General features: G+C 42.4%; 1 protein-coding gene across 6 annotated transcripts in view; it reads left to right on the forward strand.

Moving 5' to 3' along the window:
- Nucleotides 1-3,354: 3,354 nt before the first annotated feature.
- Nucleotides 3,355-15,153, forward strand: part of IGF1 (insulin like growth factor 1) — a 151,597-nt gene continuing 139,798 nt past the window's right edge. For 3 of the 6 annotated variants that reach the window (XM_060164763.1, XM_060164762.1, XM_060164759.1), the window contains exons 1-2: nucleotides 3,355-3,572; nucleotides 8,094-8,250. In XM_060164763.1, coding sequence (XP_060020746.1) covers nucleotides 3,510-3,572; nucleotides 8,094-8,250 — 220 coding nt within the window. In that variant the 5' untranslated portion in view covers nucleotides 3,355-3,509. Of the gene's footprint in view, nucleotides 3,573-4,829; nucleotides 4,887-5,278; nucleotides 5,377-8,093; nucleotides 8,251-15,153 lie in introns of those variants that run through there. The other 3 variants (XM_060164764.1, XM_060164761.1, XM_060164760.1) reach the window with 2 other exon arrangements.

Here is a 15,153-nt window from a genome sequence, read left to right on the forward strand (position 1 = left end):
CTGGTGGCGCAGTGGTTGAGAGTCCGCCTGCCGATGCAGGGGACACGGGTTCGTGCCCCGGTCCGGGAAGATCCCACGTGCCGCGGAGCGGCTGCGCCCGTGAGCCATGGCCGCTGAGCCTGCGCGTCCGGAGCCTGTGCTCCGCAACGGGAGAGGCCACAACAGTGAGAGGCCCGCGTACTGCAAAAAAAAGAGAAAAAAGTGGGGGACAGGGTCTTGCCCACCCCTTTCTGTGAATCTCAATCAGCCTACTCTTTAAGGAGATGAACGACTTTTTTTTTTTTTTAAGAAAGGTGTCAGAAGTCTTCTGAGACTGCAGCTTTATGCAAATACACTACTCAAGAAGAAGGCTTTAGGGGAGAGTTATTTATATCCCTCAGGCATTACACATGCAAAAGGTGAAACTGTGAATCTCTGCATTTCCAGGAGTGGATGTTCTCATGATGAGCACATCCTTGCTACTTTGGTGGCACACAACTCCCATATCTACCTGTCAGGTTGTTCCAGGCAGGAGACTACATAATCATTCAGTCATTTTAGAATGACCCTGTATGTTTCTCTCCAATGGGGCTTCTTGACCTGAACTTTTCCTAGGGATTAGATTTACTACCACCTTGGACCCTCTAGTAATAGGTGCATCCATCTCTTTTTCTCCTAAACAGGTGCAGGATTCAGTCATTAAAAAGTCATCGTGTGGCACATTTATTGCCCTTTGGCTTTCATGTTGACTCCTGGAATTAGCCAAGAAAATGGCCATTTCCCTAGGAATTATTGCTCTGTTGCTGGCTCACCCTACCCAGAAATCTAGACCATTCTCCATATTGAAGTATACAGTAATCACTTCAGGAAATTGCTTTCCCTGTTGGAAACTGAGAGCTCACATCGGAATGTTTCCACAGCACAGCTGATGATAATTACGACTCACTGAAATTTCAGTTTTCTTTGATTGTGACATAAAAACTGGGACATAAATTAAAACCCAATTATCCTTTAAGGGTAATTGGGGTTATAAAACCAAGAGACTGTGAATCAGTGTGTCGATAGTGCAGGAGCCCACTGTCGGATGGAACGGTATGCATTCTGTCTCCCGAAGCAGCCTTTTACATGAAATGGTTGGGGATAAGGTGATCTGTTCACACGGCATGCCAGAAGAGCCCATCAAACTGGGGTACAGCCTTGGAGAGGGCAGTGAGCTCCTAGGACATCTTGGAACGATTAAAACAAGGGAAAACTGCAATGGGAAAGTCACGGCCTTTACCTGTGAAGGTGCCCAGCGGTGGACCCAGGCACCCAGCACCAAGACTCAGCGGGTACCTGACTCTGCACACGTGGAAATGGCAGGTCTTTCTACATGTGAGACAATCTACGTTATCAAAGTCCATGAGAGGAAGTTGGACTTTTTTTTTTTTTCCACGAAGGATGTGATCTGCCAAAGCTGTGGGGGAAAAAAAACAGATCTTCGGTAAATCAGGTCCTAAGTTAAATGTGTGAAGGGGAGATAATTAAAGGAAGTCTTGGATTATTTTAGAAGTACAGGAATTGCCCACACACCTACAGATGCCTCCCCGGCCACCTCTTGATGATGCATATTTGTAGACTCTTCAGGTCAAATCGCATCCACTGAAACTTCCCAACTTTGCACCCCAGAGCCTCTCATGACACACCCCTCCTCCCCCATCCTGGATTCTCAACAGGGTTTCACTTCCCTGTCTTTCCAGAGAAAGTGTGCACTTTTCGTATTTTTAAAAGAGCACATACCCTCCATATGACAGCAGTTTTCCTCTCTGTCTCTGCCACTTAGCTGAAAGCCCCTGTGGGGCCTTGACCGTGACGCATGTAGCTGGGCACACAGTAGGCACTCACTAACTGATGCTGAGTATACTGCACCATTAAAATGGCATCACTCCGAACTTCTAACTTGTCTTTCTCGAAGGTAAACACTGCCACAAGTTATGAATCACAGAGAAGCCTTGAGCAAACTCAACCCCCTTTCAAAACCAATTGGGTTTTCCTTCGAGGGCACTCACCTCTGCAAACAACTTCCTGGCCACAGGACAACATAAAGACCCAGACAAGGGTTTCCAGCAGACCTCTGTTTTGAGTCGATGCGTCAATATCACTGGGTCTCCTGAGAATCACAAGAGAGAGAGGCAAGGTCCAGACTATTTCCACCGTCCCTGGGGAACCATGCCCCGACAGACCTCTAGAGAAAGTGGGATGTCTGACCTGGGCTTTTGCAACCTTATTTCATAATCTACTTTCTTATCTCCTACTTCGCAAAACCGAAGAGAAATTGGTGCAAACTATATCGACAAAAGATCAGAACTTGATTCTCAATGGCAAAGGCAAGTATACATTATAAATAGCAAAACAGCTGGCTTGGACCATGTTGCCGGCCACTCATCCAGTTGAGAGATTTGAATGACATCATAACCCTTGAGAGGGTATTGCTAGCCAGCTGGTGTTATTTAGAATACACAAAAACTGGAGAAATAAAATGCACTCACGTGCGCACGCGCGCACGCACACACACGCGCGCACACACACACACACACACACACTCAGGTTCAAGTTATGCAGAAAAATATGAACGACAGGAAAATCATTTTCCCCTCAGGTGCCCTTCCCCTGGGGTGAGGCTGGGGGTGATAAGCAGCAGAGTAGAGGAAGGAAGAAAAAGATTTTGTTTTATTATTTCAGTTGGCTTTACAGCTCAGCAAAATCTTTGCCCTGTCGTGGGCAGAAAGCATTAGACAGTGTCCTAAAGGGAGCCAACTGCAAAGCTGCCCGCCCCTTTCCAGGTTCTAGGAAATGAGATCATTCCCCTCACTTGGCAACTAGGACGAGGGGTCATCCCAGCGCTGTCTTCCAATCTAGTTTACCCCAGTCATTTGAGGGTTAAAATTGTAGGGTATGTTTGAGATGGTCTTTTTTTCATTTCTTTTTTTTTTTTTTAATTTTGCATTGGCTCTGGAATATAAAATTGCTTGCCCATCCTCCAAGTGTATTCCTTTCATACTGGTAAGGTGTATTAGCAGATGTGTGTGTCTTCCTGCCCAGTAGAAAGTTAATCAGAGGACAGCACTGGTATTTTAATGTCTGCTCACCCTGTCACTAACACGCATTCTTTTAAGGGAAAAAATGCTTCTGTGCTCTAGTTTTAAAATGCAAAGGTATGATGTTATTTGTCACCATGCCCAAAAAAGTCCTTACTCGATAACTTTGCCAGAAGAGGGAGAGAGAGAGAAGGCAAGCGTTCCCCCAGCTGTTTCCTGTCTACAGTGTCTGTGTTTTGTAGATAAATGTGAGGATTTTCTCTAAATCCCTCTTCTGTTTGCTAAATCTCACTGTCACTGCTAAATTCAGAGCAGATAGAGCCTGCGCAATGGAATAAAGTCCTCAAAATTGAAATGTGACATTGCTCTCAACATCTCCCATCTCCCTGGATTTCTTTCTGCCTCATTATTCCTGCTAACCAATTCATTTCCAGACTTTGCACTTCAGAAGCAATGGGAAAAATCAGCAGTCTTCCAACCCAATTATTTAAGTGCTGCTTTTGTGATTTCTTGAAGGTAAATATTTCTTACTCTTTGAAGTCATTGGGGAATTTTCTTTAAACTGTGTACTGTTTGCTTCTGCTTAGAGATGTTCTTCACTTTAGAATTTTCATTGTTTCGGCACTGGGAGTTATTTATAAATTGCTGAATATGCAATTCTGTGGGATCTGAAAAAATAGCTCCGGGAGATAAATGCCTTTGCACAGATATCTGTATGAGTAAAAACTATTGCAAGGTACTTATGCTAAATCCTCCACTTCTGCAGGGCTTGAGTGGTGTCATTATAGAAGATTCCTTTAAATCCTGTCTATGGTTAAGGGCTATAGAGCATGGATATGAACTTTTGGATTTTTTTTTGCAGGTGCAGATGTTTTATTTTTAAGACCATGTTCGTGTGTATGTAGGACTGTGTGTGTATGTATCTGTGTGTGTGTAACTTGTCAGGACTTTTATTACAAGGCATGCCACATATAAAGAGTTACATTTTAAATGATATTAAAGCTTTTAAATGTGATCTTTGGAGCGAAGGTCCCGGAACTCTCTGCACTTACGCCCAGAGAGTCAAAGTTAGAGTGAAGTTTACTTTGCTCTTCTGAAAAAGAACTCCTTAAGAACTCTTGCTGACCTTGCACATTCGTATAATTTAAACAAATGCATACTGTATATGGAAAGCGGAAACTTTCTAGCAACTGCTATTCCAAGTTTTTTCTTTTGAAGAGGATTCTCAGGGGCGAAGTTTGACTTGGGGTTTTGTGTTGTAAAACTCTGATTTTATACTCGGTGTTGTAAAGTCTCTTTAGGTAAATTTGGCTGGCGTTGTCAATGCACTGACTTCTCGTTTCCAATCACTGGCCCTAGTTCAAGTTTCCATTCTCAGCAAAATTGTATCTCTCAAGACTTGTGTTTTTCCAATTTGCAAGCACTTTTAAGCCGCTGTCACTGGCTCCCCGATGCAATTGCCTGAGGGCTCAATTCATAAAACGTCCCTACCACTTAGTACGGTAATCATTTGCTGCTTTCAAATACTCTACCACTAGGACTTTTCTTAGTCAAGTAAGTGGCTTAGGAGTTAAGGATACATCCTTGTCAGGCACCTGATTCTGCTGCACTTGAGATGCCAAGATGCATGCCGGCTACCTTGCTTTTAAAAGAAATGAAGTCAGTATACACATATGCTATGTGGTCTGATAGCTGGGGGCTTTGTCTCCCTGCTTAGATGATCTTAAAAGAGGCTGTGGAGTGTTGTCTCTGCATTAACTACAAGTTTGGAAAACTCCAAATGAACTTTCCATGTTGTGTATGCTGAACTGTTCAGAAGTAGAGCTAGCCGTAAGTTGTTGCTTTTTCCTGTACTTGGAGCAGGAAGTGGTTTGAGGGAGCTACGTGGTCTTTCAAACGTAATTCAATGAGTAAAGGTGTCTGCCAGGCAGAACGAGCAAGCTGATTGTACTCTGAGTCTCAAGATATTTCCAAGTGTTTGAATCAGAAGGAAGAGGGCACAGGAGAGGACTGAAGCTTGGGTCACTGTCCAGGGCGGCTACTATAGGCACACAGTGGAAATTGGTGGCTCGATTTGGAGGAAAAGATTGACTTGAATCCCAGCCGTGCAATTTGTTCATTGTCGGAATGGACAAAAGGCAGTTTACCCAGGCTCATAGCATACCTGCCTGGGTGTCCAAATGTAACTAGATGCTTTCACAAACCCCACCCACAAAGCAGCACATGCTTTTAAGTCCTCAGTTTATTCACATCAGTCTCATAATACCCACCCTGACCTGCTGTAAAAGATCTGGAACAAACAAAAATGGTTACACCTACAGTGAGTATTTTCTTATGACTATTGCCCTCAAATTTTGCTGGGCATTTTTATCGTAGCCCAAACATCTGGAATCAATTGATATTCCATTTATTTAAGATAAAAAGAAAGGTCTTTTAAATTTTGGATTTGTGAATGATTTTTGGGAAAGAGTGCTCTGCAAGTTTTTTCTTTTTTCTCTTCTCTTTCTCCTTCTTCCTTCCTTTCTCTCTCTCAGATCTTTCCTTTCTCTCTCTTCATTTCTTTTGTGTTTGGAAAAATAAAAGGCCCAGGAAATGATGAACAAATGGGGCCACTTGTTTCAAACTTTTAACTCCTAAGCCAGTTCCTTATTGTTTTCTTTCCGGGGAACATAATGTGATAAATTCTCTGGTTCTCTGTGGCTGTACTGGACTGTTCCCTGAACTAAAGGCGAATGCACTAGAGGTTCTATCTTGTCCTAGAACTGTAAGTGCTGGTATTTATCTTAGAACATAACTCAGCAAAAAAAAAAAAAAAGAATAAGAAAAAAAAAGAAAAAGAAAGAAAGAAAGGAAAAATCTGTAAAAAATAAATCTTAAATTCTTAAATGCTAGAGATTTTTATGTATTGCTGGGTTTAAATGTGTCATATGAAATAAATAACTACTAAAATATAATTTTGACCTCTAATGAAGTTCTCAATTCACTAAGGCTATAAGCTGAGTACCTTTTCCCCTGGATTTCACGAGAACTGAAGAACTTGAAGGCATCTACAGCTGCAGGTGCTTGGCCTTAAGCATCACTATTAAATCAACAGAGAAGGAGGGATGGAGAAATAGGATTGGCAAAATAACATACATTCTAGAACTGACCCATTGCCAGAGTGTGGGGTATGTTCAGTAAGATCAGTTATGAATTTTCTCTTTTGAAAAGGGCAAGGAAGTCCAGTGGGGTTAGACTGGCTGAGATTTCCACTGGAAATATTGAAAGGGAAAACTCCCACCAATTATTATTTTATACATAAGAAAGATAAGGATAGGATGACTTGTTTCTAGCCGTCTCCGTGGCTTTGGCTACATGGGGGTGGAGGGTTTCCATGAACAGGTCCTATGGAGAAAATGGAAGAAATGTTCCATCAAGCTTTCACCTCCTCTTCTATTTTATGTCCATTATTTATGAGGATTTGCAAATAGAGGAGGCTTTTCATCTTCCACAGTTTTACAAGCATTAACTAAATATTTACATTGTGTTAACAAGAGTCAGGGGTTTAGGGTTTTTTTTTCTCAATTGCTGAGCTGAAAGTCTGGCCACAAAAATGGAAATCTTAATTACAATGATGGAGCAAACTTTGCCACTGATGTAGACAGCCATTAAGTTAAGAGTCCATGGAGGGCAAGGAAGGTGGTTGGAAAATAAATGACTGAGTCTGTTTCTCCAAAAGTGATGGAGTTAAATGGACCTGCCATGACTGGGAGGTTCAGAAAAGCCTCTTTTCATAATGATAGCTTCCAGCTTAACTACATGACCTTTTGATAGGGTCCCTCGCTTAACATCCTGTCACTGACTCCGCTGATGCTGCTGAGAGCGAATGCATCTGAGGGGGTGAAGCTACTCACCTTGGGAGGCTTCCTAGAAGAAACCATATCTTGGTGCCACAAGTAGCAATATGGAAAAACTTAATGCTCACCTTCGCATTGTTTCTACTGCTGAGAGTGAGGATGGAGACCTGAGCCACAGGAATCCTGCTTCTAGCGGGGCTGCCATTTGGATGTCTATCATTTGCTAAGTCAAGCCAACCAGGGGTTCCTGCTATAAGATGGTTACAGTGACACATAAGTCCCTCCAAGAGATGAATTCCTGTGACTTAAAAAAAAAAAAAGGCTTTTGCAGGTTTTGAGCCCAGTGCCCTGTTCATGGAGGGCACAGTCCACATGTGTGTTGATCTGATATTAAGCTTACACGAGGGGCTTTAGAATAAAGAAGGCGTGGGGTCTACTTAGCATAAGCCAATTTCCTTCCTAAATTTCCTCACAGTTTTCCCGTTCCTGATTTTATACTTCTACTTGTAGTTATTAACTGCTGATCTTCCCCAGGTAAGAAATCTCAGTCTCTCTTTCTCTGCCTGTGTTTCTCTCTGTCTCTGTCTCTCTCTCAAGTGAAAAAAAAAAAAAAAACTGTGATGATATATAGTATTTTCACAAGTTCTTTTTCAGCTGCAGTAAATTCTCTTTAATCAGTAGCTGGGGAATGATGTTCTGGTTAATTTAATATTCTGGTCGATAATGAATGCACATGCTATCTGTGGATGGCCAATCTTGAGAGAACTTAAATGAATAAAACATATTTGGCCCCAGATCTGGACTGAGCACAATTTAAACTTTGATGATTCCAAAGGTTTACCAGGATCTCTGAGCGGTGTGGGATCCCACTGCAATAATAGCATCTTTCACGTTCACATAGTAAATGTTTCTAGATATTTTATCTCACTGAATTGTAATAGGAACCCATAGAGAAGGGGTTCAGGAAGGACTTCCCCAAGGTTCCACAGTAGCAAGAGGATTAAACTCAGGTTGCTTGATGCCAAGACCCGCTCAGCCCTCGCTGCCCTGCGGTCACTCACACACCTTGTTGCCCTTCGGAGCGGGTAGTTTTGATGAATGACAGGAATGGACAGCTGAGGGTAAAGGCGCCCCTGCCTCACCCCCATCTCCTGGCAAGGACCCAGGAGGAAGCATGACCCTCCTTCTGCTTCTTCGGCAGGTGAAGATGCACATCACGTCCTCCTCGCATCTCTTCTACGTGGCCGTGTTCTTGCTTACCTTCACCAGCTCTGCCACGGCTGGACCCGAGACCCTCTGTGGGGCTGAGCTGGTGGACGCCCTTCAGTTCGTGTGCGGAGACAGGGGCTTTTATTTCAGTAAGTAGCCTCCTTCTCACTGCTCTGTGGATTTACAACCGCAGGGAGTATGTGAAGAACTGAATGACTGCCCACGGCTGGCAGCCGTCCTCAGCCTCCGAGATTCCTCACCTTAAAGCGAGCCTAGTGTTTCAGTGGGGCTGTGGCACGTTTTGCAGATTTCAGATGGAATTTTCCTCCTTAGCAGTTTGTCTTTTAACGACTTCCCACTGAGCTTTCCTGCAACTATGCTGCTCTACCCTCACTCTTCCATTCCTTCCAGTGGAAAGGTGTGACAAAATGGCCCTGGAGGATTAAGGTTTCAGTTTTTGAGATCTGTGAGTGCACGTAGCCACATATGTGAACGTGTAGGGCTGTTTTAAGCGCTAGGTTATTTGGAGGAAACTAGGAAGGTGGACTTGGGCAAAGAATGGAGGGGCCCTTCCCAGATGTCTCCATGCCATATGAAATCACCAGGAACACACAGAAGGTGAAGCTTGCTGAAAGGCACGTTTGCAAATACACAGGCTCTCACTCAATGCAAACTGAAATGTTGAATTAATTCGCCCTCCATTCAAACTGACCTTGAGTCTCTGTTATTGCCTTCCTTTGACATCGCTCTTCTCTGGGGCTCTCCAGTGATGTCTCCATCTGGAAAAGGGTTTCTGACAAGTGCAAGGTCACTTATCCCATAAGTAGGTCTCAGGTGATTAAACAGTCAATAAAAAGTAGACAGCCAAGTCCACGCTTGCAAATAAATAATAAACACCAACAAGAGTCTGTGCTACCTGAGGGAACAGATCATTTAAAGAACCTACCTCAGAGGCATCTGTCTCATTGTATACTACAGGACACTGATGGGAAGCCAGACGCTCCTTCTGTGTAATTCTTTGGAAGTTTAGAGAGTTTCAGGAAACTGACTCTCAGGTCCTCAGGACCATGAATCATTCTTAGAGGTTCATATCGCTTAAGTGTAGACAGCTTACCTCAGTTACCCACCAGGCTTTGAATAGCTCCTGTGATGACTCACAAACTTCAAGTCTCTCTCATCTTCTTCCCAGGAAGGGGTGTGTGTGTGTGTGTGTGTGTGTGTGTGTGTGTGTGTGTGTGTGTGTGTGTGTGTGTGTGTGTGTGAGTGAGACTGGAAGGAGGGGTCTGTGTGTAGCAGTCCGGGATGAGTACGGAGCATGGGAAGGAAGAGGCTGATAGGCGTGTTGATGGTCTGTACTCATTGTAGATTTGGTGACAAATAGCTTTTCAACAACTAGTGACAGAAAGTGAGAAGTGCTTTCTACTCTTTGAATGGGCAAATTCCCACTCTCTGTTTCCAGCCAATGCTTTGAGTGAATTCATTTATTTTTCTGGCAATAAAGCGATTCTATCCCATTCTCTGTTGCTATGCAGATGAAAGCCTTCATTGGGTGAGTGCTTTTCAAATAGCAGGCTTGTTTTACCTTCAGAATATCTTGAGGAAAGCAAATGTGTCACATCAACGTCACCCAACGATGGGCTGTCATTATTCTTTACTTTTCTACTACTGATCCCCATTTTAAAAGATGGATAAGTGTTTCTCACTTATTATGCCCAAGAGGATTTTTTTGTCTTGATAATCCATTTGTGCCATTTCCTTTTACCCAGTTCACTAAGTGATTGCCAAGCCCCCAAGTGTCTTGTGTTATGTGCCAGGTTGAATTGTGATGTTCAGTGTGACATGCTCCAGGATTTCCATGCACAGTGCATGGAAACTGGATCTTTTATGACTGTGATGCTTGCATTAAATGATTGAAAATGAGAATGGAAAGAAATAACTTGGTCCCAAGTAACCATATGATACTTATATATGTTCACACAGATAGTTAAGAGTATTGGACAACTGTGATGGAAACTGATTTCAACGCACTGAAAGGCGTTCTGTTACTCCAAGGATCAAAGTTTAGCAAATGTGTTTTAATTCCATTTTAGTAACTTGAAAGGGGAAGGTTCTACACGGCAACTCTTAATGTTTAGAGTATGACTTTGGATAGAAAGTGGTTTTATAAATTGTGTTTTATTATTATTGAGAGTCTAGGTTTCATAAGTTCTGCCTTATAGAACTCCATGACTTAATGTAAATTATTTGTCTGACATAAACCCTCATGCACCAAAGTATTCTTATTAACTTTCTAGTCAACCGGACTAGCCGTTTTGCCCAAGAGAAGTTAACCCCTTTAAATTCTTTAATTCAAAACATTGCTGGAGCATCTGCTATGTGTAAGACACAGTACAAGCATGAATGAGATACCTAGAAATGAATGAGAGATTAACTTTGCCTTCAAGGAACTCACAGTCTAGTTGGGAGATTAAAAAAAATAAGTATCAATATTAGCAAGCGTCATAGAGAAAACTCATCATGGAAGAATAGATTATAGTCCTTTCTGCTTTTCCTGAATACTTTTTCCCAGTTTTTGAAATCACCTAACCCGGATCTGCCCTCTCAATGGGCTCCTTGATACCAAAGGCCATATTTATTTACCATTGAATCCCAGTATCGAGCTCAATGCCTGGCTGATATAGCTGCAGCTCTAATTTGATTGCTGGACTGGCAGGACTGAACTGAACGGAATCCAGCTGAATGGGATGGCATGACTTGTTTGGGACCTTAGTCTTCAGAATCATCAAGAATGAGGTTCGTCAGGCACTTTGGACAATTCTCACCTCATATTTACCCACCTATCTGATAAAACTTTATCTTTTCTCAACTGAATACAGTGTATACTAACAATGACTTAGAGGCGGCATTTTGGTCCTCCCCAAGCTACGCTGATGGTCTGTTTTGTGTCTGAGCCAATTATTCTTACAGGCATTAACTGTTGTCAACAAATTTTATTGAGTTTCCTTTTTGTCCTCTGAGATTTACTGTGTGTGGAGAAGTCAGCTCTAAGCATTTACAGCCTTTGAAATACTTTTTAGAGGAAAGCAGTCTTCCCTACCTCTGTCCTCTGCCAATCGACTCTTATTATATTTTTTACCCTTGTTTTCAAAGTTTTATTGCGGCTGTGTGTTTCGTTTTAAGACACTTCAAATCCATTTTGAATGTATGGATTTTTTTCATAGTGGAAGGGGGTTTCTGATCTTAGTTTGAAACACAAACATCTAAAAGAAAATTGCCTCCATATCTATCTTTTTTATTGGGCTGGAACATTTAACAAGGAGAGTTTTTAACCCTATTAGAGACAGAACTGTTCTGAATAATATTTTTTTTGTAATGCTTAATTTGCATAGATTGACCCAGTGTTGTAAATGAGTTCCTATTTCTCTACAAGCCCAAGTTCCACTAGAGCACAGCGGAAGCCACCTTCCGGATTATTTGTTTTGTGAACATCTTCCCAGCATAAGTGAAATAGTTCCTCTATAATAACGCAGCTTCCCCAGACATTTTATGCAATGAAATTTGCAAAGAAGAGCTAACTACTGATTCTTCCCTATGTATCATAGCAAGAGAGCATATCAACCGGTTTCATACTTTCATAGTCTTGGGAGAAAAATGGTGGCATAATGGAGCTGGCACCCTGGGAAAGAGCTAGCTATCATCTTACCAGATTGATGGAACCCTCCTAGAGAGCAGCTTGTTATAACCTCGCTGTGCATGGAACAAAGCAAGAGGAAAAGAGCTTCAAGTGAAATAGGAGAAGCTAAGCTTGCCATAGATATGATTTTTGACAGTCACGGTGATTAACCATTTTAACATGCGCTTTAGAGGCTTGTGGAATTTCTCTCCTTGAAGATACTTTAAAAAATGACGGACAACCAACCACCTTGGATGGTTTCAATTAAGAGCAACCAAAAGAAAGCGAGTTTCTGGGGTCCTTTTTAGTTTTAAGAGTCTATAAACAGTCCCTTAAATAAACTGTATATGCTTTACCTCGGCGGTCTGGGAAAAAGGAGAAGTAAATCAATTAGAAAGGAAAGCTGGATGCCCTTTTGGCTATTCCAGATTTATAGCTTTTGTAAAACATACCTCTAATGCATAGTTATTAAGAACAGGTCTGAGTAAATGAATGGCATTCTTCATGTGTTAGAACATACTGTTTTATGAAGAGTTTAAGTAAAACTTTGCAATGAATTTCATTGTTATTGATTGCAACAACCTTCCTAGATCGAAGTTATTATTATTAACTCAAGCTTCTTTCATTTGAAATATAGTGCTCAGAAAACTACTCCCAGACCTGTCATTCATTAGCTGTATGACTTTGGCAGGCATTTAAACTTCCTGAGCCAAAATGTCCTTGTCTATAAAACAAGGGGATTTTGTTAAAGTAAATGACCTCTTCTAACTTTAACAGACTCATAGTCTAGGTTGCAATTAACAAGGATTTGGTGCTATTCAAGAAAGGAGAACCTTGGATTTAAACAGTGACCGAAGAACATTTAGACTCCTTTATCTTCTCCACATAGTCTCTTTTCCTCCCCAAAGATAGGAGATCCCACCTACTTAAAGAAAGAGGAGCCAGCTTCTTTGTTTTATTTTGTTTTAAGCTGGGTTCCAACCCCTCGGGGATGAAATAGAAGCTCAGACATGACCAAATACATGCAAGTCATCTGGCCAAAGGAGCACACACCTCATGAAAACAGATTGCCATTTTTCCTTACTAGGAAAGACGAGCTGACAGTTTTCATCTTTACATTTTCTCACTCTCCTGGACGTGAGGATGGTAAGTAGGTCATTTTTTAGCTGCCCTTTATCAAATTAGAGGGGGCAAATTAGAATCTATAGGCTTCTAAACCTTGAGGAGAAGCCTTTTCCAAGCCTATTGAGACTGCCTTTCCATTAAAGGAGAGTGCACCACTGGGGACACCCAAAGACACACTCACCCACCATTAGCATTGCTGTCAGTGGGGCTGGATTTGAGCTGCACCATGTGCATTCCTCGGCTTGGCACCCCTTAGACAGCCAGCCGTGCACTTGTATGACAGCTGGTCAAGCTTTTCTCTTGAAACTAACTGGAACATGTGGGATTTGACCTTGGCCCTGGCCTCATTAGCACCACTAAGCTAATAGGCCACAGATATTCTTAAAGAAAAACAATGAGTTTTTTTATTGACCCTAAGTGCTTTGCTACTATTTAAAAATGCCCAAGGGGACCAGTCTGGGCAACCAAGGGACTGCTACGAAAGTGATGATTTCTGTGCAAATTCAGAAAATAATTTGCATTTTCCTGACATTGTAATGCTCTTTGAGACCATGTTCTCCCTGATGGATAATTACAAGAAGCAGGAGAGGGAAGGATTCAAGACCAAGCATGGTCTCTGTTGCAAAGAATCCAGGGTTTGAATCCCAGCTCTGAAACTTACTTGGTGGGTGGCACTGAGCAAGTAACTTAACCTCTTCTTTCCTCAATTTGCTCATCTATAAAACGGGGCCTACCTCATAAAACTGGTTAATATATTAGAACATATTAAATTAGAATTCTGCCTGGCACATAGTAACCATCATAAACACATTAGCAATTATATTTATTTACTCTCTTCTGGGATCATTTGCAGAGTCTATTGCAAATGTAGAGGTATCTGGGCAGCCCAATTCATTATACACTCATTTCTCTCTACAGGGGCAGCTGATAAAACCTGTTGCTAGTAGTAGCAGTTACATAGTAGTTTCAGTAACACAAAGGATGCCTTATGTTTGACTAGTATATTCACTTTTTCAAAATCCAGCTGTATCAGCTCTCTCCCTTTGTCTTTACTCCAGTCTTAGACGGCAAGAATTATTGCTTAATCGGACAAATGAGAAATGTGAGACACTGAGATTTTGTGACTCACCTCACTGGATGGATCCAGAACCAAAGTCAAGGTCTCTTGTCTCCAAGAAGCATGTTCATCTGGCCATTCACATTGTTTAAAGGTCCAAAGTGTTATAGCACAGGGAGATGCTTCCCCAAATCCCAGGCTTCTCTAAGAGATCAAGAGCAAGAACCCCTCAGTTCAGGGTGAATTCTGAACACTTCTTTGAAAGGAGGCTTGAGGGAGACATCCATGTAATGACGCTACATTTTACCTTCTAGAAAAACTTAGAAAATACTAATAGAATTTCCCCAGGGTGCACAAGAAAAGCTTCTTTGAGTAGAGGCTGCTGCTGTTCAAGACCCTTCACAGACTAGGCTGCCCTCAGACAGAACACTGCAGCTCACCTGTGAGGAGGAGGTTATGCCTATGGTCTGTGGGACCCTCTCCTCTGGCCAACTTCAAGTTTTCTTCTTTCTCTGCCAGTAAACCTCAAGTGCTTTAATTCTAGCATCTATGAGTTCTGCTGGTTTTTCTCAAAGACCTACTGAAGAAAGGCTGTTTATTGGACCAAGGATCGTTCTCTGGGTGCTATAAGAGAGGTGGTAAAGGAGAGGTGGTCACAAGGCACCATAGGCCTGAGAGTGAGCCAGGCAGGAAGAGTCTTCCCCAACTTGGCCATGAAAGGAGCTGTGGGAGCAGCCAGGGGTTTGGATGGGAGGCTCCCATCTGTGCAGGTGCCCCTCAACCAGTTGCTTGAAGACCAATGGTATCAGAAGTTCTCAGATCTTCAGTGGTTGGCAGGGGCATATCTCCATTGTGGATCCAAAAGATAGTGTTGGTGTTCTCCAAACCCTCTGGGCCTCCATATACCTAGTCCAGACATCACGCACCATGCCAGCATTCCTCAGGACCTCTGTAAAGAGCCGACCTCATCCCTCTAGCAGACTTTCTTCTGATTTCACAGCCCATACCAAAGAATTAGACACACTGCAAACAGGCACGAGATCTCTCCCAAGGAGATTTCTCATTGTTCTCAATAATGGGCTACAAAGCCTTTCCTCTTTTATGCAGCCAGAGTCTTTGACAACCAGAGTAGCAAAAAAATTGTTTCTGCACTGAGCTGTTGCCCTGGCAGAGCTCCATCCTACACCTCTCCATGAA

Source organism: Lagenorhynchus albirostris, chromosome 11, assembly GCF_949774975.1.
Source record: "Lagenorhynchus albirostris chromosome 11, mLagAlb1.1, whole genome shotgun sequence".
Lineage (NCBI taxonomy): Eukaryota > Metazoa > Chordata > Mammalia > Artiodactyla > Delphinidae > Lagenorhynchus > Lagenorhynchus albirostris.